Genomic DNA, 25345 nt, shown 5'->3' with positions numbered 1-25345 from the left:
GATCCGCCTCAGCCGTCTGCCTACCTGCCTTCACTTGTCTCCAGGCGACCGCTGCCCCGCCAACCCGCGCGAAATCTGCGACTTGGACATCACGACTCCCCTCACCCCGCCGCAACCGTCACCGCGACAACACTACCACCTCCATCTGCCGCGCGCCACCAGCAACCACCGTACAGCGCACTCACGATGATGACACGCAAGAAAGCCGAGGAGAGCGCCATGATGGCTGCACGCATCGAAGAAGGTCTTGCGACGCCGGCGCTGATCTCCCCGCCAGAGTCCAAGACGCCCCCGACTGCCACACACAAGCGCAGCCAGTCTGCGTTTGCGCCCAGCACACGCGATCGAGGCTCAGAGCCAGTAGATGCCTCGGCACTATCAAAAGCACTGGAGCAGTTTGAGCAGGCTGGGCGAGTGCGAGAGCGGACGCCAACAACCAGCCCCAGCCGAAAGCGCCCGCGAATATACGGCGACAGGTGAGTGTTTGGCAGCGTGGCGCATAAGCGCAATGTCAGAAGGCTAACGCAACATCCAGATTCATTCCAAACCGCGCGGGCCAAGACCTCCAGGCCAGCTTCAACCTCCTCCACGACGACGGATCACCCGCAACGCCTTCCAAGGCACGGCGCGCTCCCCATAATGAGCTGCACTTCCAAAAAAGTGAGCATTGGTCGAGTCACTTCGTGTGAGAAACGTCTGACATCATCTTAGCCGAAGAAGCGAACCGCACATACTCTGCGGTGCTGCGCCAGGAGATGTTCGAGGGCTCTGTACCACAATCACTATCTCAACGCTTATCTCCGTCAGATAGTGGTAACACACGGACGGGAGCTCGCTCACACACTCCCCCAGCCAGGACCACAATATCACTACCACCACCACCCACGCTAACCCCATCCACTCCACACAAGAATCTTTTCTCCTACTCAGGGCAACCAACACCATCACGGACACCTTCAAGTCGACAGGGCGTACTCAATCTCAATGCGCGCTCCGATCTCTATAGTCTTTCGCCCATCAAGTATAGCAGTCAGCGCATGCTGCTCAGTCCCCAACGAGCGCCACGGGCTGTCTCCAAAGTACCGTACAAGGTCCTAGATGCACCAGATCTCGCCGATGACTTTTACCTCAATCTTGTCGACTGGGGCAGTCAAGGCACTCTTGGCGTTGGGCTGGGGTCATGCGTGTACATGTGGAATTCTAGCAGTGGCCGGGTGACTAAGCTTTGCGAACTGGCTGATGACTCGGTCACGAGCGTGAACTGGATACAACGAGTGAGTTTTCGCGGTTCTTCTAACTGACTTCAACTAACGCAAAGTAGGGTTCACATATAGCCATTGGCACAAATCGAGGTCAGGTGCAGATCTGGGACGCCCAAACTCAACGTCGGCTACGCACGATGACTGGCCACACTGCTCGTGTCGGCGCCCTTGCGTGGAACGAGCACATCCTCACATCAGGGTCAAGAGATCGAACTATATACCATCGCGATGTTCGACAACCAGAACAGTGGTTCCGCAAGCTTGTTGGGCACAAGCAAGAGGTCTGTGGGTTAAAATGGAACCACGAGGACCAGCAGCTCGCTTCTGGAGGAAACGACAACAAACTCATGGTCTGGGAAAAACTCAACGAAGAGCCTACTTTCAAGTGGAGCGAACACCAAGCCGCCGTCAAAGCCATTGCTTGGAGCCCACATCAGCGCGGACTTTTGGCCAGTGGTGGTGGTACCGCAGACCGAACGATCAAATTCTGGAATACATTAATATCGCCCAACGGCCCCTCGGCCTCCTCACTAGCCGCCGCATCAGCCGCAGCATCCGCTTCAAGCACCAGCAACGTGCCAATATCCCCCATGGCACCCGCAAACCTGATAAACAGCCTCGACACAGGCAGTCAGGTGTGCAATCTCGCGTGGTCGAAGAACAGCAACGAAATCGTCTCCACACACGGCTACAGCCAGAACCAGATCATCGTCTGGAAATACCCCAGCATGCAGCAGGTCGTCTCCCTAACAGGTCACACATACCGCGTCCTCTACCTAGCGATGAGTCCAGACGGCCAGGTCATCGTGACAGGCGCCGGCGACGAGACACTCCGCTTCTGGAACGCGTTCAAGAAAAAGGAACGCACCGGCGGCCTCAGCAGCATGGACAGCTGGGGCGTTATCCGCTAGCTGATCTCTTCGCTTGCTGGAATATATTCTCGTTGCTGATACAAGTGTATCAGGACTGAACCTGACCTACAGTGCAGACGGACATTCCCTGTCCGTCCCGATCACCACTGATGAATACGTGTACATCTGTGTACTATATCACGATACATCACCGATCTATTCACTGCAAAGGCACTCCGCTTCAGTCACTCCATCCATTCCACACAATCTCCCACGGCCCCAATGACGACTTTGCCATCTCCCTACTCCGCATCCACCACAACCGGACCGGGCTGGGGGCATGCATGCATTTTGGGCGTTTAGGAGAACGGAAAGCGGGGGCGAATACCACACCGAACCATGGAGTTTCTAGGCACATGCTGCATTTTTCTTTGGGCGGGATTTTCGAAATGCATATTCACGATCATGGCGTTTTTTTTAGGCGTGTTGCGCGGAAAATCTTTGGGGTTATTTGATGCCTTTTTGGTCTGGCTTTTTTCTTTTTTCTTTTTTTTCGTCTTCTTCTTTATCCATCTGCTGGGTTGGAGACGCATGGAGTGGTATGCAGAGAGGGAGGGAGGGATGGGAGTTGACGGCTGGACTTGACTTGACTTGACTTGTCTGGTTCTGATGCGATGCAATATTATGCAATGTCAACCATTGCTTGCTTGCTTGCTTTACTTGCTTCTTCCTCGACCACGTTAGCTAATTGACTACGAGTCCTGACACTCGGATTCAGAATCAAAATCACGACTACTCTCACATTTTCTCTGGTTCACCGCACCGCGCGTACAAGCTCACTTCACACACACAAACAACCTCCTCACCACCACCACCAACCACTCCTCTCACTTGGCTGCCCATCCCTTATCACACGCCCCTCCCCCCAAACATCACACCCTCAGTCCACACAAAAAACACAACAACAAAGCACAAGAGTGATTTCTTACAACCTAACGAAAAGCCATTCCCACGATGGAACATCGTCATCAAAACACCATTTTTTGTACTACGACTACTGATACGATCTAGTCACTCTATTGTGTGTACACTTCGATATATCGTTACCGTCATCGCCAATGCCCTCTAGTGTACCAGAACGACAACAAACCCCTTGATTCATTACATCATTGTGTAATTTCGAATACGGTGCGCGCTATTGGACACCATGAAGAACTTTCGTTTCTCGGACCTGGAATGACAGTGCGTCAGTGCTTTGATACGGAGTGAGAGGCGCAGGTGCATATCAAACAATGTTATCAATTCGAATGGAAGAGAGAGGATATGTCAATACCTCTCAGGTCGATGTTGAGTGTCAAACATCACAAAACATTTTAGTCAAACAGGATACATTGACGATACTCGCATTTAAGATATTACGCTTTTTCATGATTCATAACTCATGACCCATGACCCATTTTCCCATGCGAAAACACAGCAGGCCAAATACTTGGCCCGTCAATCCACCCATGTGTGCTTGCCTCCCTAAAGAACGCCCTGCTAAAAATGAAGAAACACGACGGTGCCACCATTCATCAATACCTTTCACCCAGGACAGAAGATAGCCCTGAGAACGAACCCTGGAAGCCAACAGCACGGCCAGTACAGGATACCGTCACTACAACCGCGCTGTGGCTTCTCATGTCAGTCGCTCGATGTTGAGCTCGATTTCGAGCTCGATTTCGAACTCGATGTCGAACTCGACCCGGGAGAAGACGAAGAGCCAGACTACGACCTGCCTCCCGACTCTGTGCTCGGGCCGCTGCGGTAGCCGACATCGTTTGCCATCTCATACTCGGTGTGGGACGAGAAGCGATTGTTGGATCGAGGTACAGTACCGACATGGGGGACTACTGTTGCTGGGGAGTTGCTAGCGCTATCGGTGCGGTAGCCGTCGCCGCCAAACTTGTGCGCTGCGGGAGGTGTGATAGGGTTGCCAACGGCAGTCTCTGCTGAAGCATTGTTGTGATGCGAGAGTCGGTTGGCTGTTGTTGAACGATGGGCCATCTTGCGGGCTGGTCTGTTGAACTGAGATGCAAAGTCCCTCTCATCAGTTCCGTCCATGTTGTCGCCAGCTAGAGATTGTCAGCAAGGCTAATCAAGTGGTGAGTATGAAAAGACGGCTCAGGACATACATGACATCGGGCGAAGACCATTGCCTGTGTTGCCTGTGTTGGGGCGGCTGCTAATGCTGTGGGCGTGGTCATGACCATCGCTCTCGGCATCAGGGTTGGCAGTCTCGTACTCGAGAACCTTGATCAGGCGGTAGAATATGACTGCCACGAGGGAACCGAGCAAAGGTCCAACCCAGTAGATCCAGTGGTAGGAGTAGAATCTACCCAGGATGACACTGGGACCAAAGGAGCGAGCAGGATTCAGAGATCCTCCAGTGTAATAGACACCTGTGTGTGTGTTAGCGATGAAGACGGTCTCTCTGTAGACTATTTACCAGCAAGCTCGGCAATGAACAGCGAAAAGCCGATACCAATCGGAGCGAGGAAGGTGGACCTGTGCTTCTCGGCTGCCAGCATGAAAATGCAGAAGACGAGTTGGGCCGTCAAGAACATCTCAATGAACAAGCCCCGGGTGATCGAAGTACCCGAACTAAGAGTCGTTCGAACAGACAGGGGACCGGGGAACAGTACTGAGACGATTCCAGCAGCGGCGATACCACCAACGATTTGCGTGACGATGAGCAATCCAGCTTTGATCCAGTCAACTGCTCCGATAAGTGCCATGGCGATGGTGACCTGAAGAGATTGTGTCAGCCATTGATGGATGTCGAGTCTGGATAGAGTATCGGAGCACTTACAGCCGGGTTGAACAAACCACCACTGATGCGGAAGAAGACCCAGACATTGACCATGAGTGAGAAGCCGAAGGAAAGCGAGATGTAGATGAGTGTTCCCACGTTCATTGGGTTGTCGCCAAGGAGGTTATTGGCAACTTGTGTGCCAGTGTAGGCGAAGAATAAGAAGAGGAATGTTCCGACAAACTCTCCTATGCAGGCAATCACGAGATGGCGGATCTTGTTAGGAACCCATCCCAAGCCTGCAAGACGCTTCTCCATGACTGGCTTTGAAGAGCCATGTGGGTCGGAGGTGTTGTACGTTGGCTTCATTCCAGGCAACACTATGAAACTCTCCGCCGGCCTGACGGTGGGGCGTACGACGTCCATAACGGTCGCTCCCGGTGAGGCGGCTACTGGTGTGAGGTGGGAGTGGTGGTGAGGTAAGGAGGTGAGGATTCCCAAGGCCTCTAGGAAGTGTGATGCAGTGGAAGATGGCTAGGATCGGCAATGCAGCTAGAAGGATACGAATAGGAACAGGAGAAGGGATAGAGGTAGGGCAGAGAGAGCACAAGGGCAAGGGTGTAGGAACTGGTGGTAGGTGGGTAACGAGAGGTTATGGAGGGTATAAAGTAGGGAGAGGTAAGGCCAACGGTTGGGAGGGAGATTTGGTGACGACATTGCCGGTGGCCGATGGGGCAGGTGAGCGTCTGCAAGCGCAAAGGCACGATGACAGATGGACTGTGGTGCTTTCCTCGAGCTGCCTCATGGCGAAGTGGACTAAGATGCAATTCACAGACGGAAAGGGCGATGGTCGCACCAATCTGCGATAGATCCCGGTAGCAGATCATGCTACCCATGTCGAGATCCCCCAGCGCTCTATGGCTTTTCTGCCAAATACAGGGTTACAGAAGCCGTATCGAGGCGTCACGCACGTAGGTGGGAGGCGCTAGCATCAAAACGACATGAATTGGTAAACTCTACGCACCGTTTAGAGCGCATGCGGCTGGGGGACGTGCGTAGCGCTGCGACGAAGACTTCGTCACATCTGGCATGGTTTTGGACGGCTTGTACGTTGTCGCGATCCTAGCCTGAACGCCGCCAACGTTTCTCGCGTGCAGTTACTGTGCTGCCATGGCCATGGACGGGGAAGGTGCCAGGTGCCACCGCGCTCAACCACGACTGCCACACACGGCGCAGAACGTGCGCGTACGGCTGTGACGGCGCCATGCAGATGCTCAGTGAGCTACTTTTTCTTCATTACCGCAGCAGGAGCCGCGTTTTGCAGTTTTGCAGGGAGGCCGGTCTAGTCCATCAGGGGTTGTACGACGCAAGCCTGGTTCTTCTGCTTCAAGAGCTGGACGCCTGCATTTAGCGTGCCCACTTCCCAAAGGGGGTGAGACAACCTCTGTCGGCACATCTCCCTCCAAGCACAGTGGCTATGGTCGAGGTGCGTGAGGCTGGTGATGGGGCAATGACGCAGTGTATTCGCCCGCGGGCTGGAACGAGGCTTGGCGGCTTAGTGGCGGCGATCGTCGACGGGCGCGCACGACAACAACGGCAGCGGCAGCCTTTCTGACAGAGCACGTTCGCGACGCTCTGCTCACCTTGGCTCAGTCCTTAGTCAGGTTTTCACGCTCCATATTCCAGCCTCAGCCTCAGCCTCGGCCTCGGTCTCAGCCCTGCGCGCCGTGTCCATGTGCAGTCGTCAACCGTGATATCTCCCCGCTGTCGTATGACCGCATCATCTATCCACGCACGTTACCTGCACCTGCAGCCCCTCCCCCATACAGCGCGGGGAGAGGCCCACGACGCGGCTGATTCAGCCAGCTGCCCCATGCCTTGATCGCAGCAGAGCTCCAGCACACCCTGCTGTCCGACACACCTCGCCAGTATGCGCCCGCTTCGCCTGCTGCTCGCGCTATCCACGAGCCTGCTCGCCGTCACGCTGCTCCTCTATGTCACGCTCGGCACAGGACAAGACGAGCGCCTCGAAGGAGCCTCAGCCTCAGCCACGCGCCACCATGGCCGCTTCAAACCCTTAGTTGCCTTCACGTCACCCAGCTCGCTATTCCCGCCTTCCGCCATCATCAGCCTGACCGACGACAACTCGACCTTCTTCCTCGCACGACCCGCCGCGTTCGGGCCGCCCCTGCCAAAAGATGGTCTCAGCAGCCCCCTCTGGATCGGCAGTGGGTTTGGGGACGAGATGATGGGAAACGGCGAGTTGGGCTGCAGCGATATTCCAGACTGGGAAGACAGTGGCGACCGCCTGTTGAGTGGCCCCAAGCCGACTGCCTACGCCAGGAGCCAAGCAAACGGACCTCTGGATGAGAAGAAGAACGCACCAAGAAGAAGAATCCTGGGAAGAGAAGTTACTGACGCTTCCAAATCCTCAACACCCAAGGACGGGACCGACGACCACCTGCATCAGCCGCCCCAGGATTCTCGCAAAGCTGCACAGTATAAGGGACAGATTCTGGGCCACGCCGATATCCAGTCGTTGCAGGAAAGCGCAGAAATCACAGGAAAAGTGGTGCTCTTGAGAAGAGGCGGCTGTGGGTTCCTGGCAAAAGTGGAATGGGCACAGAAACGCGGGGGGGTTGCTGTTATTATTGGTGACGATGTGCGCGGTGGAGGGCTTATCAGAATGTACGCTAAAGGAGACACGTCAAACGTCACCATCCCGTCGCTCTTCACCTCGCATACGACGGCCCATCTGTTGTCATCTCTCCTACCGTCAGATCGCACATCTGGGGACTTCCCGCCTGCTGGTACCACGAGACTGACTTCTTCCGATGACAAAAAAGACGCAAAGGAAATGAAGAAGACCAGCAAACAAGGCGAGTTTACGCCCTCAAAGAGCACAGCAATGTCTACCCCCACCTCCAAAGCTGGAAAACAAGAAACTGAGATGGCGAGCAAGTCAACCCTAACAGGCGTGAAAGAGCAAGGTTGGTTTCATTCGTTGTTGGTCGCTCTGGGTCTAGGCAGCGACGATCAGCCCCCAGTAGCTGGCAGTCGAAGACTTCCCGGCAGTGGAGATCTTGACTGGGTCCAGACCGAAGACTGGGACGACGATGAAAAACCCATCAAAACGAGAATTGCAGCAGCCGTCTCGACATCTACAGCAGTCCCAGACGGCTTCGTCATCGGCAAGCAAGACTGGCGAGACGCTGCTCTTCTACCCACGCCATCGTCGACAAACAGGGTTCAATCCAAGACCAGTCCCATGTCAACAAGTACTACAAAAGGTGGGAGTGTTCTACCTGGGAGTGGCGAGTACACATATACTAGCCCCAGTCATGATCGCAAGACATGGTGGAGCGGGTGGTTCGGCTCGAAGAAGGTCACTTCTATGAACCCTGGCCCAGGACATGCAAATATAAGAAGTGTTACATCCATCACCAGGGCTAACATCAAACAAGTTGAGACATCATTCAACGAACCAGAACAACACGAAGGGCTTTGGGTCACCCTCACACCAACAAGTGTCTCGACAAGTCCATTCTTCGATACACTGCTTGTTCTTGTCGTCAGTCCTTTGGTCACTTTGACTGTTGTATATGCACTTCTTCTTCTCCGTTCCCGTATCAGGCGCCGGCGCTGGAGAGCGCCGAAGTCAGTAGTCGAGCGTCTTCCTGTCAGAACCTACCACACCATCAGCGACTCATCCTCTTCACCGTCTACATCCTCCGAAACAGCTACACCAACAACTCCTCTCTTACAACGTTCTCCAACTCAACCAACCTCGTCGTTGCCTCGGCGACGCTCCCAAACCGAGTCTAATCTGCCAACTACTTCTTCCTCTGTCCAGCACGGACCTCGCACCCGCGAGGAGGAGAAGCGAGAAACAGGATTGGCGGAGTGGCGACGTCGATACGGTGGTCGGCAGAGAGAATGTGTCGTATGTTTGGAGGAGTATGAAGATGGCATCAGTCAGGTCATGAGTTTACCGTGTGGTCATGAATTCCACGCGGATTGCATGTAAGTCACCACTCTCCCATATCATCTCACATATCTCTAACAACCCCTCAGAACTCCCTGGCTCGTCACACGCCGTAGGACGTGCCCCATCTGCAAGGGTGATGTGGTACGCTCTCTATCTCAGTCTTACCACGACCGTATGCGCTCCTCTTCGCCAATACGCTCGGCTCAGGCTCCAGACAACGTAGACGACATCCAGACCCAGGCGATTGAGACTCGCAACGATTCCCCTTCGGCTTCCCAGCCGGTACCTATCTCTACATCTGCACCAGCCGCCTACTCAGACGATGTTCACGATGACGTCGAAGCCAACTGGTCTGGAGACGATACACAAGCACCTCCGCAGGATATCCCCGGGAGTAGGGTCGCTGAACTGAGTAGTTCCGTACGCGATCTGAGTTCCACTGTCTCCACTGTGGTTTGGCGCGGATTCGAGGCTGTTTGGAACACGACAGGACTTCAGAGAAGAGTACCCCCTGAGGATGTTGATAGAGATCGATAAGCGGTACTGCTTTGTAGTGGGGCTTCTGACTTGACGCAAGTTTTGAAGCGTATGGGATGGTATATACCCCGGTGAGAGTCGATGGCGTTGCATTGAGTACTAGTAATAGGTCTTGGGACATGGCGTTCTTGAGAAAATGAAATTTCTCACGTATATGAACTGACATGTTCTGGGAAGAAGAGTGTTCCTCTATTTGTCATATCGTCTTTTGATCACCTACTTCACGGTTGCTGACATATCTACTTTCAAATTGGGAAAGCATACCCGGTATAGAAGTTTGATATCTGCTGAGGCTCGTCTACTGCATCACACTATTGCATGTTATACTGCTAACTTTGAAGGAGCTTCGCCACAGAGAAGAGAACGGGTGGAACGTTTTAGATCGATACATCGTTGTTGTCATTGTTGTCACGGTTGTTGTGGTCTTGGTACACCACGCGTTTAGTCTCATGTCCTTGCTACTACGCTAACTCACACAATCTCAAGAAACAAATAACGGTTACAGGTTATAATGGCAACAGTTACTGCCCGGGTCTTGCGTTGTACCGATGTCTTTGCTGCTCTTTTCGGATGTTGCGTTGGCGCTCGTCACTGACCGAGCGAACAGATTAGTCTTACGTTAAAGTCGTGTTTACAGCAAAGACACATAATCTAGAAGCTTATGAGTAATTTGTGATCGAAGCAAAATGGCTCAAACTACATCAAAGTCACCTTTGCAAGTTGAGGTCTTGTTCCATGCCTTGGACACGCTCAAAAAATAAGCATATTATTTGGGGTTATAGCATGTTCATGCTCGTCGTACAAGCAGATTGACGCAACGCAGTAAGAATCTAGTATATTAACTCTGTGTACAAGCTAATGCCCAGTCCCTTTTCACGCAGTAAATATTAGTAAGTGTAGGTACACAGTGATAGTAACAGAGAGCTGATCAGCCGCCTCTTGACGACTGGCTGCTCAACCTACTGATGCGGACGAGAAGCAAGTATATATGGAAGGTCACGAAGATATCAGCACAGAAAGTAAAAAGAGTGAACGTTTTGATTCATAAAGAAAAAGTCTATACAATTACTACTTCGCAGTATCCATCCAATTTGTCGATTACACGCTCGAAAACAAAAGGCGAAATACGCACTATTAAAAAAACTCATCATAGTGGGCTCGACAACGTCAGCGTTACAGGCGAACCGGTCAACTTGACCCAAACAGTCAACGGATCGTTTCCAACCTTCTCCGTCACAAATCCCTTCGTGTCAACTACTGAGCCTGGCACAGTGATGGGAATAGCAACAGGGCATGTGTTTCCATCGGCGGTAACAGTGACTCCAGTGGTCTTGCCACCGGACATGTTCCAGGTCATCGCGTAGTTGCACTGGTCACGCGCCATGCGGTCTGTGAAAGCAGTAGCCAAATCATCCTGCTTGAGCGCAATCATGGGCCAGTTGGAGAGACGAGTGAACTCTTGCACAATGGTCTCAACCCAAGTCTGGTACAGAGAGGAAACCTGGGTGCCGTCGGCTGTGGTGTAAGGAGTCATTCCTGTCGAGCGCAGATTGATCTGGTGGAACATGGCTCCATCGTGGTAGAGGCCGAAGAAGTACCTGATCATATCGTTCCTCTCGTTCAGGATCAAATTGGCGAAATCGCCGCTTCCACCCCCAGTGTTCGTCCACTCCGACAATGTGCAGTCCTTGGAATCGCAGTCCCAGTAGATCCTGAGCGGCCAGCGCGGGACGACGGTGAAGCCAGCGAAGCCATCAGTTGCGGTGTTGGTGATGTAAGGCCACATGGGGTTCTCTGTGTTGCGGAGAGCAGGGCGCGCGTTGTCGCCAACAGCGTTCCTCAGGCCAAGGTCCCAGAACGCCTGCAGCGCGTCACCGTTGTGGAGACCGGTGATGGCAGGGGGAATCAGGCCCTTTGGCGAGAAGGTTCCCTGAGAAATGCCAACCTGGTTGAGCCAATGTTGGTTGAAGCTGATCTCCCGGTAGACATCGTTGTAGGTGGCGTTGTTGAGATGCTCGTGTGTGAATGTGTGACTGATGTGCATGAGCTGATCGCGGTTCGACGCGACCTGGTACCATTGCGATAGTTCATCCTGGTTGAGGCAGTCTGAGCTGTAGGTGTAATTGCTCGGCGCAGTAGATGGCCACAGGTCAACTCCAGTACCCAGAGGCTTCTTGAACTCAGCGGTTGTGGGGTTGTAGCCGGTAAAGATGGGGTGGGGGTCACACTCTGGCTTCGAGGAGGAAGGATCGACTTCAATAAGGTTACCATCGCCGTTGTAGCCAGCCTCAGGCTTGAAGAAGCTGCCTGGGTTCATTTTCGCATTGATAGTAGGAACCCAGTCTCGGATGGTCGACATATCCCCCGGAGTAACTCGGTACCTTGTGCCGTTGGCGTCGTTGTAGATTGGTGTGCTCAGCATCATGTCGTCGATCTGGGCGTTAAGGTTGACGCGGCGGTAACCAGCATACAAGCCACGAGTCATCCATGTGATGAAGGCGTGTTGCAAGAAGTTGCTAGTAGGAGACCAGTCTGTTGCCCAAGAAGTGAAGAACACCATCTGCTCCCGTCCACTGAAGTTGTTGATAACACCAGCAGTGGAAGGACTGCTGTACTGGCTGTTGGCTGCGAATTGAGCAACCTCCCAGGTGGTTGATGGATCGGTGATCTCCGTGGCGTAGTGATACAAGCCTTGAGTGCTCATACCAGCGCCCGTCTTGAGTCCAGCCTGGGCAAATGCAGTGGTGTTGCTGAAGGAGATTAATTGCTCGACGCCGCTGTCGCAGCAACTACCGATGACAGAGGTACCATACGCTGCTTGAGGATAAACGTCGAGCTGTACCATGCGCACGCCGAAAGCGATCTGGTAAGAGTACAATTGGCTCCATTGAGCATCTGTCAGAGCACTGCGCCAGTTATCGTTACCGTAGTCGTAAGACAGACCAGACAGAGCGATGAAACCACCGAAGTTACCCGCAGAAGACGAGTTCAATGTTGGGAGCTCAACACCATCTGATGGTACAAGCAAGATTTGGAATGGAATACCGTAACCATTGAGACCAGAGCTCGCCTGTCTGGCTGAGTCTGCGTCGCGTGCGAGAATCAAGATGGTCGAGTCTATTGTCCCAGCATCTAAAGCGACAGTGGTGTTTTGAGGAGCCGCCGCAGAGCTCGTAACGTTCGAAGAGAGACTTGCGCTGGATGTTGAAGCCGTTGACGTCAATGACGTTACGGTCGATGTCCCAGTTGTCGATGTAGTCGATACCTTTGTGGTCGATGTGGCTGACACCTTTGCGGTCGATGTAGCTGATGGTGTTGCGGTCGATGCACTCGATGTCTTTACGGTCGATGCACTCGTTGTCTTTGCGGTCGACGTACTCGTTGTCTTTGCGGTCGACGTACTCGATGTCTTTGCGGTCGAGGTCGAGGTACTTACCGTGGACGTTGTCTTTGTAGTCGAAGTCGAAGTGTGGGAGGTCGAAGTGCTGGTGGCTGATGTTGTCTTTACGGTCGATGTTGTCTTCGAAGTGGTTACTACGGCCAACCCGGGAAGGAGAAAATCGAATAACCCGCTCAACAACTGGCGTTGGTCGAGTTGACCGGGAACAGTATCGGAACCAGGGAGGAGGAGAGCAGATGAAGCGACAATAGAGGCCTGAAGGCCGAACAGAACAACGGAAATGCCCTTCATGGCGAAAACAAGGAATGTGAAAGATATACAACGATTGTGGACGGGTTGAAAAAACCCAAAGAGTGAATGTGATTGGGATAGAACCCAAGAGTGAATGTGAGCGGGATAAAACCCAAAAGTGAATGTGTAGAGAAGACTGAAGACAAAAGCTTCATTTGGAGCAAGCCACATGCAATATATATTTGATCACCTCCCGTATTGAAACTGTCAGCTAGACTGTCAAAATTAGAGTTCCCTAGAACCCTTGTCGCTCTGACCCCTGCGTCTCTCCCTTGGCAAGTGTGGAATTCTCCCGCTGGCGCATATTCCTAGCTAGCCAGTTTATCGAAACTGTGGTCAACAATAGCTTACCATGTTCTTGTCGCGAAGTTCGGGATATTGCACCAATCAAATGACCAGCCGATCAAAAAAGAGCCCCACATCTGCCAGGGTCTTCCACGCGATAGAGGATTGCAGGGATCCACAATGGACCTTCCAGATCTGGGACCCAACGTTGTGTAGTAATTTAGCCTGGTTATTGGGGTCATGCCAGAAAATAGTATTGCGCCTTAGCTTGCGTTCGGGAGATCTGATGCCGTCCTAGTGATCGGGAATAACGTGTCGAGTCGAGACATAGCAATGGCCATGGCAATTATGAGTTATATTAACTCCACATGACTGTTGGTGGAATTTTCCGGTAGAAGTCGAGCACATTGTATTGTTTTGTGTCGTTTCCAGGAACGCTCGTGGCAAAGATCCATGCTGTCAGATCCCTAGTTCGTACTATCTTGAGCCGCACTCGGCTCACTAGCTTTGGGCTGAAACATCCTGGGATGTAGCAGGCGGGAAGTTCGCACGTAACCGATTTTGAAAACGAGTCTGTGGTAGAACACGCAGGAACACCAACGTGTCTGCACGTCATACGTGTTCTTCATCACACAAATATACAATAAACGCATGAAAATTAGGTCTAGAAGTAAAGAGTGTATATATAGTTTTATATTTTCTAGGTAAAGCAAGTATTATCATCCAGTGAATTATTTTACTGAAGTGCAAAGAGCTAACTTATGAAGCATTCATCTTCCGATCTTTTTTTGTTCAGCATGGCATACTGCGTGGATTGTCTGCATAACGGCCTACGTACCATCTGTCGAGATAATGGTCGCACTAACAAAGTACTCTAGGGCTGAGATTCGCTTAATAGCTTGTCCTGACTAGTCGACAAGATAGAGTTTGGCTGTGGCAAATGGATCAAAACCTTGTTCAAGGTCATGGACAAAGCTAGTCTTAGTCGAAGCTGCGATGATGCTTTGTTCCCTTCCCACCGGCGTTCCGCCGCCTAAACCTAGCCTCCACAGCCATGGTCCACTACCTCCGTTCCCCCTATTTGTGACTTCGTGTTGATCGTGTAATATGCCAGAGCTATGAATGAATGGCGTAAGATGTTTAACTCCCTCCCGTGAGTAGTACATCGGGAGGTCTAGCACAAAAGAATGGGATCACAAGGCGAGGGCCGTGTTCCGAGAGGCTATTTGTCCATAGTCAGCAGCTTCCTATCAAACTCTCAATGTCTTGATCAGTGACTACCTTGACCGACAGTCCTAAACAGAGACAAGAGAGCCTCATCCTCACTCACTCCCGAGCCTGCAAGTCCGTCCTCAATAAGATCAAGGGAGCTTAAAGGCTCCCGAATCGACGGCCAAATTCGGATGTATCCGCAGGACACTTCTCATCAGCATCACAGCATCTTTGGCCAGATCTGTTGAGCTGATCAATTCCATAGGTCCCTATCGGTTACACGTCGTACCGTCCATTTTCCTGTTATGTGGAAAGCTGGATATTTGAAAATACTTCGCAAGCGATGCAACGCTGGAGATAGTTCTTTACAATGTGTAAAAGTTTGCCGTCTCCACTCGAGAAGCAACCTTGCCAACCAAGTGGCGGATACAGTATGGGTCCTTTGGATGTCCTTGGAGCGTGGCGACTCGTGTCCATGTCCTGACCTTACATAGGTTCGCCTCGGTAACTGCGACGCGTACGACAGGTACCGTATTATCTAGGCTCTTTGGGATCGAGCCAGCAGTGGAAGCATGACGCTGTGCCTGGATTCTGAGACTAGGAAAGTAACGGCTCCAACTTTCTTTACTCGTAATCAACGATCTAGCTATCTTCGGCTACCTTCCCACCTTCTGGGAGCTTAGATAATTCGGCATGGTCTTCACAAAAGTCGACGACTACCTACCATCCGGTACCGATCTATGATCAAAACCGCTAGTATAGGTTCTACTAGTCTAATCGGTACCTCCTTTTGTGGTCCTCGTTCCTTGACCGTCCCGCTGATGCCGCGGCCTAACTTCAGTTATCGAGCCTTCCTAGGTCATTGCCTGTGTGTCCGGTTGAACTGCCGTGTTCAATGTCTAGCTTGTACCCATTTTATCTTCGCCAACACACGCGGGGGCTACCGATTCCGGCGACTCCGGGAGACGGGCTTTCGGTTCTCGGATGTCGGCGTTCGGAAACGATGATGGCTACGATAAAGCTTCCAAGAAGTCCAAGAAGTGGAGGCCTGTTCGATTGAGTCCATCCCTTTCTTCTGCAATGCACAACATGCTGAACCCTAGAATCGTATCGCCTTAGTCACGTTGCCACCCCTTCTGTTCCACTGGCTCGGTGCCTAGCACAATCTCTTCGAACTTGCTGGAAAATCCTCCCTATGTTGACCATGTAGGTTCCCTTACTTAATACTCTGATCTTCAAGCTCTTACTTGAGAATGTCACTTCATCGCTTTATCTTTGTCACTCTTGGACACATGGTATATAAGCTATCTTCGTGACATGGAAACTATCATGACCCAGATGTATCGGCAAGAGGATGAATTTCGCGTGTACATGACCCACAAAGGCAGGTACACGACGAAAATAGCGGCAACAGGCCGCGTAGCTATGTTGACGCCAATGCTTGTACTAGAAAGAAGGTTCATGGTGCTCGTATTCGCTAGCGACAAAGCTAGAGGAACAAAGAACAAGCCGACAGATCGGGATAGGGAAAAACGGTACCTAGAAAATGCTCCCAGCCTTATCAAATTAGGTCGCCCTTAGGATTCCCTCCAGCTGACCTTGTTCAGCTGTTAAGCCGACTTGGAGCATCTCCATGTCGCCAATTGTGACGTACGATATGCCGTTAGTGCTAGCTACCACAAAAGCTTTCCTCAGTAGCTTTACCAATAGCTCGGAAATGAGCCAATCAACATCTCAGCAGGACATCGAAGCCGCCATGGCTCAGTCACTGCGCCGCTGTTGGATCCTCACTAGTGGTAAAGCTGTCAAGCAAAATTCTACGGTACAGCAACGTGACTCTGACAGACATGCTCGCACACTACATCATGAAGAGACCTAGCAGTTTGTTGATGTCGTTTCCTTCCAAGCCCGTTGCGTAGAATGTAACAAACGTTTCATGTCGTATGATTGCACGTGATCGCATCTTCACAGTGCGCTTACATTGATCCCCATATTAAACAGAGACTTACAGTTATGACCATGGTACTCTGGATACATGCACATCCTGAGTTGGATGCAAGACAGCAAGACTTATCGGCGACAAAGTCAATATCTAGCGTTCCAACCACTTACTTCCTGGTCGCAGGTCTGTCTAACATGCTGAGTTCATTCCGATAGCGAGGATGATAAAAGCTTTGGAGCACGTAATGCTATAGCTGTGACTACATTCTCTGTAATGACCTTCGAGATAGGTACGTGTTACCCGTGTGCTTTTGCCTGATGGGATCAGAATAGATGTGATTTGTGCTATGGACGCACAAGCACTCAAAATATCGAACGTTAGGGCTTGACAAAGTATAATATATCTAGATTAACGGCCTCGCCGCACAAGATCTTACTAAGAAATACTTATATAGAAATGAGTAAGGTCCGCTGAAACACTTACCATGCTGATTATCAAAGTTTTCCGCAAATGGGCATTTCAGAGTTCAGCAGAGCAAACCTAAATCCAAGACCGCATCATTGATGCCCATCACCCCCGTACGCCAAATCCATTACTGTCCATTCTTGACTGTCACTCCTGACTGTCTCTATATAAGGTGCAATCCTTCGCACAGCGGCACTTCGGAGGGAAGAACTGCTCCTCACCCTCCGCGGGGTACTCGAAGGCTTGCAGATCCTGATCATGTTCGTCTTTCGCGACCATATTCGCTGGGGCGACGACATCTTCGAGTTCAATGCCACCTCCGTCATCCCTGTAGAGCTCCTCCAGCTCTGCGCCGGTCATTTTTAGCTTCGCGACTGCGTTCTTCCGAAATTCCCAGTACCGCTGCTTTTCATCGTTGTCGATAAATCTCGTCAGCCGAACATGCTCGTGTGACGCAAGAGCTTCGGCGATGCGTTCGTACAGAATCCGATGTAGCATTCGAGGGCAGGGAGACTCGTGATGAAAGAGTTGAGGGCCGCCCTCGTGGAAGTTATCTTTCCACCCACCGGCACCGTGAGGCCGAACAGGAAGCTTGATGACGATTTCATTGAGAAAAGGTAGCTGTTCGAGAACTTCGAATGTCATGTGGTCGGTTCGCCAATACTTGCCAAAGCCACCAGCGGTTACCTTGAAGAACCGCATGTAGGACACGAAGCTCATTTTCAAACAGATCTTCTGGATACCTTGTCGGAACGTCGCGTATTGCCTGAGTTGAGGGTAAATCTTCGGATAAAGGCTGTAGCAGTCTGATAAAGCTTTTGTCTTCTGGTCCACAGGCAGGCTGTCCGGGCCCATCATCTGGTAGTACTTTCCAAGACGGTCAAAACAGTCTTCAAGGGCTTTATAAGATAGAATGTCGATGCACAGCCCTTTGCTGTATGTCAAATTGCTACTGCCCATGAAGCATAGCCGAAGCGTGATGGACCTTACTTGGCGTGAACAACCTAAGAGATAACACCAATCTCCAAGCTTGTCAACAACCTCGTATACCCCAAGTTCTCGGTCCGCAACAGGCCTTGGGTTGAATGGGCTTCGATAATTTTGCAGACTGCGTTGGTATAGGCCGGTACCCCGAGGATGGTGTAGACAGAACAACACCACATGTTCCTTCAGCTCTGTCGGCATTCCAGTCCAGTTGAAACTCTTCCCGTTCGCGCTCCACCATCGCTGCATGTCATCGAGACCCACCAGCGTATTGAAATTTGGGTAATAGATCCTCAGAAACTCGCTCATCAAAATGAAGCGACCCTTCTCGCAGATCTGTACTTCATTGGTGGCGATGCGATATCTTCCACGCGAGCATCGACGGAATCTAGGTCTACACACACGAAATAGATCTGGCTCAACCAACCTCTTGAAGACAACTTCGATTCTGAAAGATGGTGCTAGCTTGATCGCTGTTTCGTCACACTGCAATGGTGCAGCTTGGTGTATCTTGATCGAGAGGTCGAAGTGACACGCAGACTGCAGGCGGTAGGCCAAAACACCAGAACGGATGTTGTCCATGAAGTGATGTTCCTCGAAGTCTTGCGCATTGTGAATACCGTCGTGCTCGTCCTCGTCAAAACACCACAAATTTTGATCGGGGTCGAACGCGATCTCGGAAGGATTTCGGTGTATCATTGTGACAGGATCTTTGTGTCTATACTTCTAATGACGTTTTTTCTGACGAAATGTTAGCTGAATCCTAATCGAAGCCGTAATGATGAGTGTCAAAAGTGATCAATATGTATCACTGAGTAAGAGTAGATCGAAACCTCCTGGCCAAGGTACGAACTTATTGTCTTCAGGCGCCGAATCGATGAACTCAATAAGACCCACAATAGAAGAGGTAAAGGCAGCTGCCTATCCGGCAGCCCAAAAGATGTGCCATAGGCAGCAATGATGGGAATTGTATCAACAACATACCTGATATTGGTGAGAAGACGACGTTCTATCGGACCTTTCGATCTTCGTATCTTGAGGCAAAACCTTGTCGATAGAGTACAGCAGCTATTGGAAGGTCGATGGCGTGCTGAAGCACTGTATTTTATATGGTAGAAAGGCTCGTGGAAGAGATGTCTCAGATGGTTAGAGGTAATTTTGGCTGCCTGGTTTTGTCGGGGTCGATCCAAGTAAATGAGAGGTAATTGTTTGGTTATGGGCTTGAGTTTGTATTGCCATGACTAATGATCGCCTGATTGTGTTATTGTTGGTGATTGTAAATCAAGGATTCACCAACCAAGAGAAAAATATCAGAAACAGTCATGAGCTGTTGAGCTCTGAGAGATGATCAACTGCCCTGGTATGGGGTACCTGTAGGATTTTACGCATATCCATGGTTACTGGTACCGGTGTAGCCAAGTGATGAAGTAAGCTCCAGACTATTTTCATTATGAATGTAACCGCTGCAGTGATGATTCGCTTGGTCTGCCTCTGACGAAGCCAACGAGATCCAAGGGTTCCAAAATCGATCCGAAGGCGAACGTCTTCGACGGCCAGTAGACGTGAACAATTACAAATACCCACACGACGATACATATATCGCTCTCGAAATCACACACCTGTATGTTGATTGAACCGAGTGGGTCAGCAGTCCAATCATAAGATAAAGCTCACCAAGAGTCACACGGTGTACCACAAAAGTGATTATCGGCAAAAATACCAACAAATAAGCATAGCTACGCGTGTATCTCAGATCAAAACAACCCAGTCTATGTCAAAGACTGGTCCAGATCTGTCGTGTCATGCCATTGTTCTGCAACAATCTGCCAAGGGGAGTAAACGGCAGTGACCAGCAACGTCCATCACTCGAAACAACCAAGATAGAAAAGACGAGCGATGAGTGTAAGGGTGTTGTCGACGCAGCACTGCAAGAAAACGCGATTAACGCAACGTGCCAAGCCCACTATTCCCATCACAGCAAGCCCCATCTTCAGACCAATAGTCTCTCAGCAACGCCGATCTTACCAAATCATCTGCACTTCCCTTTACCTTCAACACCTGAGAACCCGACTAACCTTTGAACTCATTCAACCTCATTAGAACGTGGAGACGGTGTCGCATACTTACAAGATGAATCAATACTTTGCTGGTCAGCCGACCAGAGAGGATCTCCAGGCTATTGATCAGATGCGACGCCAGCTTGTACCCATGATTGGTATCATGGACAAGATGAGAGTCGATTTAGAGAGGGGGAATGCAGATTGGTGAGTGATTTTTGGTGCCTTTGTGAACGTGTCTACTCTTTGCTGTCAAAACGTCTCGATCGCGCTATATTGTTTATATCCTTTACCGTCCTATTTCCACTTCAGTATCTACTACAGTCCATGTTCTACATTCTACCTACTTCATACATTTACCGGGACTCACAAAATCCCCAGGCCAACAACCCAACGATTTCAATCCCACATCAACGCCTACTTGAAATCCATCTACCAATGGCTCAACGGCGGCTACACACACAAACAAGAAGTCACCACCGAAACCGCACGAAACGACGCTGGAGAGCCCATCTTCGACAGCACCACTAACGAATATCTCAAAGAGGAGAAGACCATCTACATCGACACGCCTGTTGCTGGCCATGCGCGGAGACTCCAGGCCCTGCATCCCTTCCCCATGGCGCCGTTTCCTACCGGAAACGAGCAGATGGCGGGCTTGGCGCAGACGTTGCTGAGGAAGAGGTTAGAGCCCGGTGAGGAGAAGTGGGTCGAGGAGAGGTTGGCGAGGGCAGCTGGGTTTGCCCATGTACCGGAGGAGTGGGAGGTTGAGCCTAGGAAGGCGGAGGTCAAAGATGAGGACGAGGCAGCAAACGAGAGTAACGACGCAGAAGGGAGGGAGAAGAAACAGTCGACAAAGCGTGTTCCAGGCACCATGACGGAAGATGAGTTGATGCAGCTGTGGGACTTTGCCCATCGCACGGTTTTCGATCAGGAATATCAGCAGACACTCTTTGCTGAAGGCGAGGGCGAGGACGAGGAAGAGGAAGATGACGAAGACGGGGAGGACGAGGACGATGGGGACGCTATGGATACGTCTGGGGCGCCGATCCCGGTTGCTGCTATTGCCACTGCCACTGCTCCTGCACCGAAGGCTAAGAGAGCAAGGCCCGAATTGGCTCCTACTGGACCACCTATGCTGCCGCTGAGCTTTGTGCATAGGTTCATGGCCTCTGGGGAAGTTTTGGGAGCAGGCGGCAAGTGAAGGTCTGATGGGAGAAGGTAGATGTGGGGTTGGAAGGGTGTGGATATGGCGTGCATTGGATTGGCGTTGTGGTTTGGATGTGTTATCATAGAGGCAGATATCGTCCCATTCTGGACTCGCTCAAAGAAGGACGAAGCGTTGTTGCTTTTTCTTGTGGGGCATACCTGGGTATCGACTATTTTCCCAATCTCCAACTCTCATCCTAGAAGTGCGCCGAGTCTATCCACTTCAATTTTCATTCCGGTCTGAGCGCATATATCCTGACAGGATACAGCTCCTTCGGCATCCCCCTCTGCAATTCCGTCGCGACGATCTTCAGTCTCGCTTCCTTGAACAACGACCTGAACGTCTCGTCCGACCTCGTAACGCTCGAGTCCTCCTCATCGTAGAGGTCCTTATGCCTGATGTCCGTGGACAAGTTCTCTTTGACCACGATCCACGATTTTCTCGTCTCCTCCCCGGTGGAGGGCTGCAGCAGGCCCGCCTTGCACCGCTCGAGGTAGGTGACGAGCTGCGCGTCGGTGAGATGTCCCACACACCATTGATTCCATATCAGGTCGTACGCGCCGGGTTCTGGTATCCAGTCTTGCAGGCCCAAATTGATCACGTCCCCAACCTGTCCCTTGCCGTCTCTGTTCTCCCCGTCGCCAGCCCACTCCCCACTCCCGAGACCCTGCACCAGCTCGTCTGTGAACTTCTTCACCGGCTCCACGACATCGACTCGCCGGCTGACGCCTAGCAATAAGCCCTTTGTTATCCTGCCAATACCCGCGCCACAGTCCGCGACGCGTTCCAGTGGCGCGGGAGGCTGTTTCGAGGCTGGTGTTTTGCCACGGCGCAGTTTGGCGAGGAAGTTGGACGAGCCCTGCAGATCTATGCGGGACGTCTGGGGATAGCCGCCGAGCATGCCTGTGACGTCTGAGGAGACGCTGTTCCAGTAGTCGAGCGATTGGGACACGTTAATGGAGGCATCGGGGCGGTCGAGGTCGAGATCGAGGTCGGGCGCGTCAAAGGTAGGATTGGTCTCCATGGCGTTTGTCTCGAGAGGACAATATGTCGTGCTAGGCGAGGGGGCACACAGCAGTGGTTTTGAGGCCTTTGTCGAAATTCAGGGAATAGGCATGAGGTCAGCGCATCGCGTTTTGCTTGGTGGGGTAGCTTGACGCATGGCGGCCACGCGACGCGACAAGCTGTCAAAGTTCTGTGGATGCAGTTCGACTCGCGAATCTGGCGTCACACAGCCGAACCTGACAAGACCCAACAAGAAGAGGGCAACGGATGCGACCACTCATGTACAATGAACTGGGACAAGGGTGTAAGATCCAAAGAGGAAAGTGCATGCGGATGCGACTGACTCGTCCGTATCGCGGGGTTCAGCTAGCATCACCCGCATACGCCCCAAGAGCTTCTATTGGAGACTGCCTAGACGCGCATAGATAGCTGCGTCCTCTGTTGAATGATGACATGCTTGTATCTTCGTCCCGCAATATGTAGGGCTTCACTTCGCTCCCTCACAGCATTCCCCACCCGAACTTCGATTCCCAGATCTCTCAACTCGAGACGCATAGCTGTTGTGAGGCGCTACACTGCTGCAGCTAACATGTCTGATCTCTTCGTCGAGCTCACTGCGCCAAATGGCCGCAAGTACAAGCAGCCAAGGGGTCTCTTCATCAACAACGAGTTTGTTGCTTCCAAGTCGGGGGAAACAATCGTATCTATAAACCCAAGGTACATCGTCACATGATAAACCTTTACCCAAGATTTGTATCGAATACTTTGGCTGACAACGTTTCAGCGACGAGAGTGAGATCGTTTCTGTCTATGTAGCTGGGGCCGAGGATGTCGACATCGCCGTGGCTGCAGCACGAAAGGCCTTCAAAGATCCCAGTTGGCGGGACATGGACACTACTGCTCGTGCAGACCTCATGTTCAAGTTCGCGCAATTGATTGAAGAGCATAAGGAGACGCTGGCCACTATTGAGACCTGGGACAATGGCAAGCCGTACTCCATTTCACTTTCGGATGATCTGGACGGAACCATTGGAGCGATCAAGTACTACGCAGGATATGCGGACAAGATCCACGGACAGGTCATTGAGACCTCCCCTCTTAAGTTGGCGTACACTGTTCGCGAACCACTCGGTGTGTGTGGACAGATCATCCCGTAGGTGTCCTTTCCTAACCAGATGAACATGGCTGATCGATTATAGGTGGAACTTCCCTTTGCTGATGGCATCCTGGAAGCTGGGGGCCGCGTTATGTACCGGCAATACAATCGTTTTGAAGGCCGCCGAGCAGACACCACTCTCCATTCTGTACCTAGCCACTCTCATCAAGGAAGCAGGCTTCCCGCCAGGTGTAGTTAACATCATCAACGGACATGGAAGAGAAGCTGGCGCAGCGCTCGCCTCGCATATGGATGTAGATAAGATCGCATTCACAGGGTCGACCGCTACCGGACGAGAGATCATGAAGATGGCCGCCGTCAACCTGAAAAACATTACTCTGGAAACAGGCGGCAAATCGCCACTACTGGTCTTCGATGACGCTGATCTCGATCAAGCAGTCAAGTGGGCACACATTGGAATCATGTACAATCAGGGGCAAGTATGTACTGCAACTTCGAGAATATTGGTGCAAGAAGGCATCTACGACAAGTTCGTCAAGGCATTCAAGGAGCATGTATCGGAAGCCTCAGTGGTTGGAGACCCCTTCCATGACGACACGTTCCAAGGCCCGCAGGTCACCAAGGCGCAATTCGAAAGGGTACTGTCGTATATCGAGGCTGGCAAGTCGGAGGGTGCTACCCTTGTAGCTGGCGGAGAAGCGCACAAAGATGTCAACGGAAAGGGATTCTTCGTCCGGCCCACTATATTCTCAAACGTGAAGGACGACATGACAATTTACCGCGAAGAGGTCTTTGGCCCGTTCGTGACCATTAGCTCATTCAAGGAGGAGGAAGAAGCTATCAATCGTGCCAACGACTCGAATTATGGCTTGGGCGCGGCCGTCTTCACCGAAAATATCACAAAGGCGCATCGCGTGGCTAGGCGCATCGAGGCGGGCATGGTCTGGATCAACTCGAGCAACGATTCTGATACACGGATTCCGTTTGGTGGGGTAAAACAGAGTGGTATTGGGAGGGAACTTGGCGAGGCGGGTATTGAGGCATACACGAATAAAAAGGTACGAAAAGTGTCTCTCAGATGTGTCAACGCAAGCAGCTGCTAACAGTGACAGGCCGTCCATGTCAACCTCGGCACTAGGTTGTGAGATACCTCACTGTGGTGTACGCAGGTGACTGCCATGAGAAGGTTCACTAGGCGCTAGTGTATGGGCAAACAGCTTTTGGAGACACTTACTGTGTGCGCGTGATGTTCTCGCGAACGAGCACGTGACTGTGTTGTATCTGTGTTTCGAAGTGCAAAAAGTCTGACATTCAATTCATTGCTGACGATTGCATGGTGTCGTGTACTACTATGTGTGAAGATGCGATTGTAAGGTACAGCTCTGAGGCCTGCGCCAGCTGCAGACTTTGGTTCAAACGGGATTCTCTTCGCTGGCAACGCATTGCAGACAAGGTACAGTCTTGTGTCCTCTCAAGGGTCTGTGCTAGATGAGCCGACAACCTGGGCCCAATCCCTTGGCGCCATCCACGACATTCTCCATGTTGGCTGTGCTCTCGTCTCGTGCCTTTTTAGAGACGTTCGGACATCTCTTTCGTTAGCTACACCCTATGCCGTCTGTGTAGGTTCGCACGTCGTAGACATCGACATTGCTCTTGCTCCTATCTAGCCTGCAACTAGTTTGCGCCCCGTTCACCGCTAAGAGCGCCGCCAAAGCTCTCATTCACTGGTTCGACACGCCTGCTCGGCTACAAATCGTCACCGGCCACTGACTAAGGCGCTGCGGCTTATGGTAGCTCCATCCCCGCCCTGCCTGCGCGAAGCTTGATATCATCGCCTTCACACCCCCACAGCCCCAACCCTATGGGCACTGCCCGCACCGTGTAAACCGCCGCATCCAGCTCGTGCCCACCGACCATCGCTCTGGCTCGCAAGCAGCACCTCGACTCG

The 25345-nt window shown here is 51.8% G+C and overlaps 9 protein-coding genes across 9 annotated transcripts; 4 read left to right on the top strand and 5 right to left on the bottom strand.

The window, feature by feature from the left end:
• Positions 1–222: 222 nt before the first annotated feature.
• P153DRAFT_285737 (WD40 repeat-like protein) lies at positions 223–2173 on the top strand (the record flags this gene model as incomplete). Its single annotated transcript, XM_033663418.1, has 4 exons — positions 223–476; positions 536–660; positions 712–1274; positions 1322–2173. The coding sequence occupies 4 exons, from the start codon at positions 223–225 to the stop codon at positions 2171–2173; spliced, it is 1794 nt and encodes a 597-aa protein (XP_033526791.1).
• Positions 2174–3530: 1357 nt separating this feature from the next.
• On the bottom strand, positions 3531–5627 carry P153DRAFT_335301 (aquaporin). The gene is made up of 4 exons (XM_033665649.1): positions 4965–5627; positions 4602–4902; positions 4288–4554; positions 3531–4227 (listed from the first exon to the last, which is right to left on the bottom strand). The coding sequence occupies exons 1-4, from the start codon at positions 5328–5330 to the stop codon at positions 3881–3883; spliced, it is 1281 nt and encodes a 426-aa protein (XP_033526790.1). The 5' UTR covers positions 5331–5627; the 3' UTR covers positions 3531–3880.
• Positions 5628–6834: 1207 nt separating this feature from the next.
• Positions 6835–9429, top strand: P153DRAFT_355010 (uncharacterized protein; the record flags this gene model as incomplete). Its single annotated transcript, XM_033666541.1, has 2 exons — positions 6835–8927; positions 8979–9429. The coding sequence occupies 2 exons, from the start codon at positions 6835–6837 to the stop codon at positions 9427–9429; spliced, it is 2544 nt and encodes an 847-aa protein (XP_033526789.1).
• A 1028-nt stretch (positions 9430–10457) lies between these two features.
• P153DRAFT_364804 (uncharacterized protein) lies at positions 10458–13253 on the bottom strand. Its single transcript, XM_033667683.1, has one exon. It carries the CDS (start codon positions 13118–13120, stop codon positions 10577–10579), a length of 2544 nt encoding a protein of 847 aa, XP_033526788.1. The 5' UTR covers positions 13121–13253; the 3' UTR covers positions 10458–10576.
• Positions 13254–15698: 2445 nt separating this feature from the next.
• P153DRAFT_364802 (uncharacterized protein) lies at positions 15699–16138 on the bottom strand. Its single transcript, XM_033667682.1, has one exon. It carries the CDS (start codon positions 16078–16080, stop codon positions 15922–15924), a length of 159 nt encoding a protein of 52 aa, XP_033526787.1. The 5' UTR covers positions 16081–16138; the 3' UTR covers positions 15699–15921.
• Positions 16139–17102: 964 nt separating this feature from the next.
• Positions 17103–19139, bottom strand: P153DRAFT_189971 (uncharacterized protein). Its single transcript, XM_033662431.1, has 2 exons — positions 18993–19139; positions 17103–18749 (listed from the first exon to the last, which is right to left on the bottom strand). Exon 2 carries the CDS (start codon positions 18705–18707, stop codon positions 17172–17174), a length of 1536 nt encoding a protein of 511 aa, XP_033526786.1. The 5' UTR covers positions 18708–18749; positions 18993–19139; the 3' UTR covers positions 17103–17171.
• Positions 19140–20046: 907 nt separating this feature from the next.
• P153DRAFT_364800 (uncharacterized protein) lies at positions 20047–21511 on the top strand. Its single transcript, XM_033667681.1, has 2 exons — positions 20047–20272; positions 20447–21511. The coding sequence occupies exons 1-2, from the start codon at positions 20139–20141 to the stop codon at positions 21267–21269; spliced, it is 957 nt and encodes a 318-aa protein (XP_033526785.1). The 5' UTR covers positions 20047–20138; the 3' UTR covers positions 21270–21511.
• P153DRAFT_285042 (uncharacterized protein) lies at positions 21505–22299 on the bottom strand (the record flags this gene model as incomplete). The annotated part of the gene is made up of 1 exon (XM_033663363.1): positions 21505–22299. The coding sequence occupies one exon, from the start codon at positions 22297–22299 to the stop codon at positions 21505–21507; it is 795 nt and encodes a 264-aa protein (XP_033526784.1).
• A 370-nt stretch (positions 22300–22669) lies between these two features.
• On the top strand, positions 22670–24725 carry P153DRAFT_364797 (aldehyde dehydrogenase-like protein). Its single transcript, XM_033667680.1, has 4 exons — positions 22670–22997; positions 23065–23433; positions 23480–24455; positions 24510–24725. Exons 1-4 carry the CDS (start codon positions 22870–22872, stop codon positions 24540–24542), a joined length of 1506 nt encoding a protein of 501 aa, XP_033526783.1. The 5' UTR covers positions 22670–22869; the 3' UTR covers positions 24543–24725.
• The last annotated feature ends 620 nt before the right edge of the window (positions 24726–25345 follow it).

The sequence above is a fragment of the Dothidotthia symphoricarpi genome (assembly GCF_010015815.1).
Source record: "Dothidotthia symphoricarpi CBS 119687 unplaced genomic scaffold P153scaffold_5, whole genome shotgun sequence".
Taxonomy (NCBI): domain Eukaryota; kingdom Fungi; phylum Ascomycota; class Dothideomycetes; order Pleosporales; family Dothidotthiaceae; genus Dothidotthia; species Dothidotthia symphoricarpi.
Note: the sequence above shows the minus strand (reverse complement) of the source record. Positions and strands in the feature narration are given on the sequence as shown.

Excerpts from the sequence above, each read along its gene's own strand:
- P153DRAFT_335301 (XM_033665649.1), bottom strand. The coding sequence starts at position 5,330 with ATGGACGTCGTACGCCCCACCGTCAGGCCGGCGGAGAGTTTCATAGTG. Across the intron at positions 4,903-4,964 it reads GTGGTTTGTTCAACCCGGCT|GTCACCATCGCCATGGCACT; the intron begins GTAAGTGCTCCG and ends CAATCTCTTCAG. Across the intron at positions 4,555-4,601 it reads GTTCATTGCCGAGCTTGCTG|GTGTCTATTACACTGGAGGA; the intron begins GTAAATAGTCTA and ends ACACACACACAG.
- P153DRAFT_364804 (XM_033667683.1), bottom strand. The coding sequence starts at position 13,120 with ATGAAGGGCATTTCCGTTGTTCTGTTCGGCCTTCAGGCCTCTATTGTC.
- P153DRAFT_364802 (XM_033667682.1), bottom strand. The coding sequence starts at position 16,080 with ATGAACCTTCTTTCTAGTACAAGCATTGGCGTCAACATAGCTACGCGG.
- P153DRAFT_189971 (XM_033662431.1), bottom strand. The coding sequence starts at position 18,707 with ATGATACACCGAAATCCTTCCGAGATCGCGTTCGACCCCGATCAAAAT.
- P153DRAFT_364800 (XM_033667681.1), top strand. The coding sequence starts at position 20,139 with ATGAATCAATACTTTGCTGGTCAGCCGACCAGAGAGGATCTCCAGGCT. Across the intron at positions 20,273-20,446 it reads GAGAGGGGGAATGCAGATTG|GCCAACAACCCAACGATTTC; the intron begins GTGAGTGATTTT and ends CAAAATCCCCAG.
- P153DRAFT_364797 (XM_033667680.1), top strand. The coding sequence starts at position 22,870 with ATGTCTGATCTCTTCGTCGAGCTCACTGCGCCAAATGGCCGCAAGTAC. Across the intron at positions 22,998-23,064 it reads ATCGTATCTATAAACCCAAG|CGACGAGAGTGAGATCGTTT; the intron begins GTACATCGTCAC and ends ACAACGTTTCAG. Across the intron at positions 23,434-23,479 it reads GTGTGTGGACAGATCATCCC|GTGGAACTTCCCTTTGCTGA; the intron begins GTAGGTGTCCTT and ends GATCGATTATAG.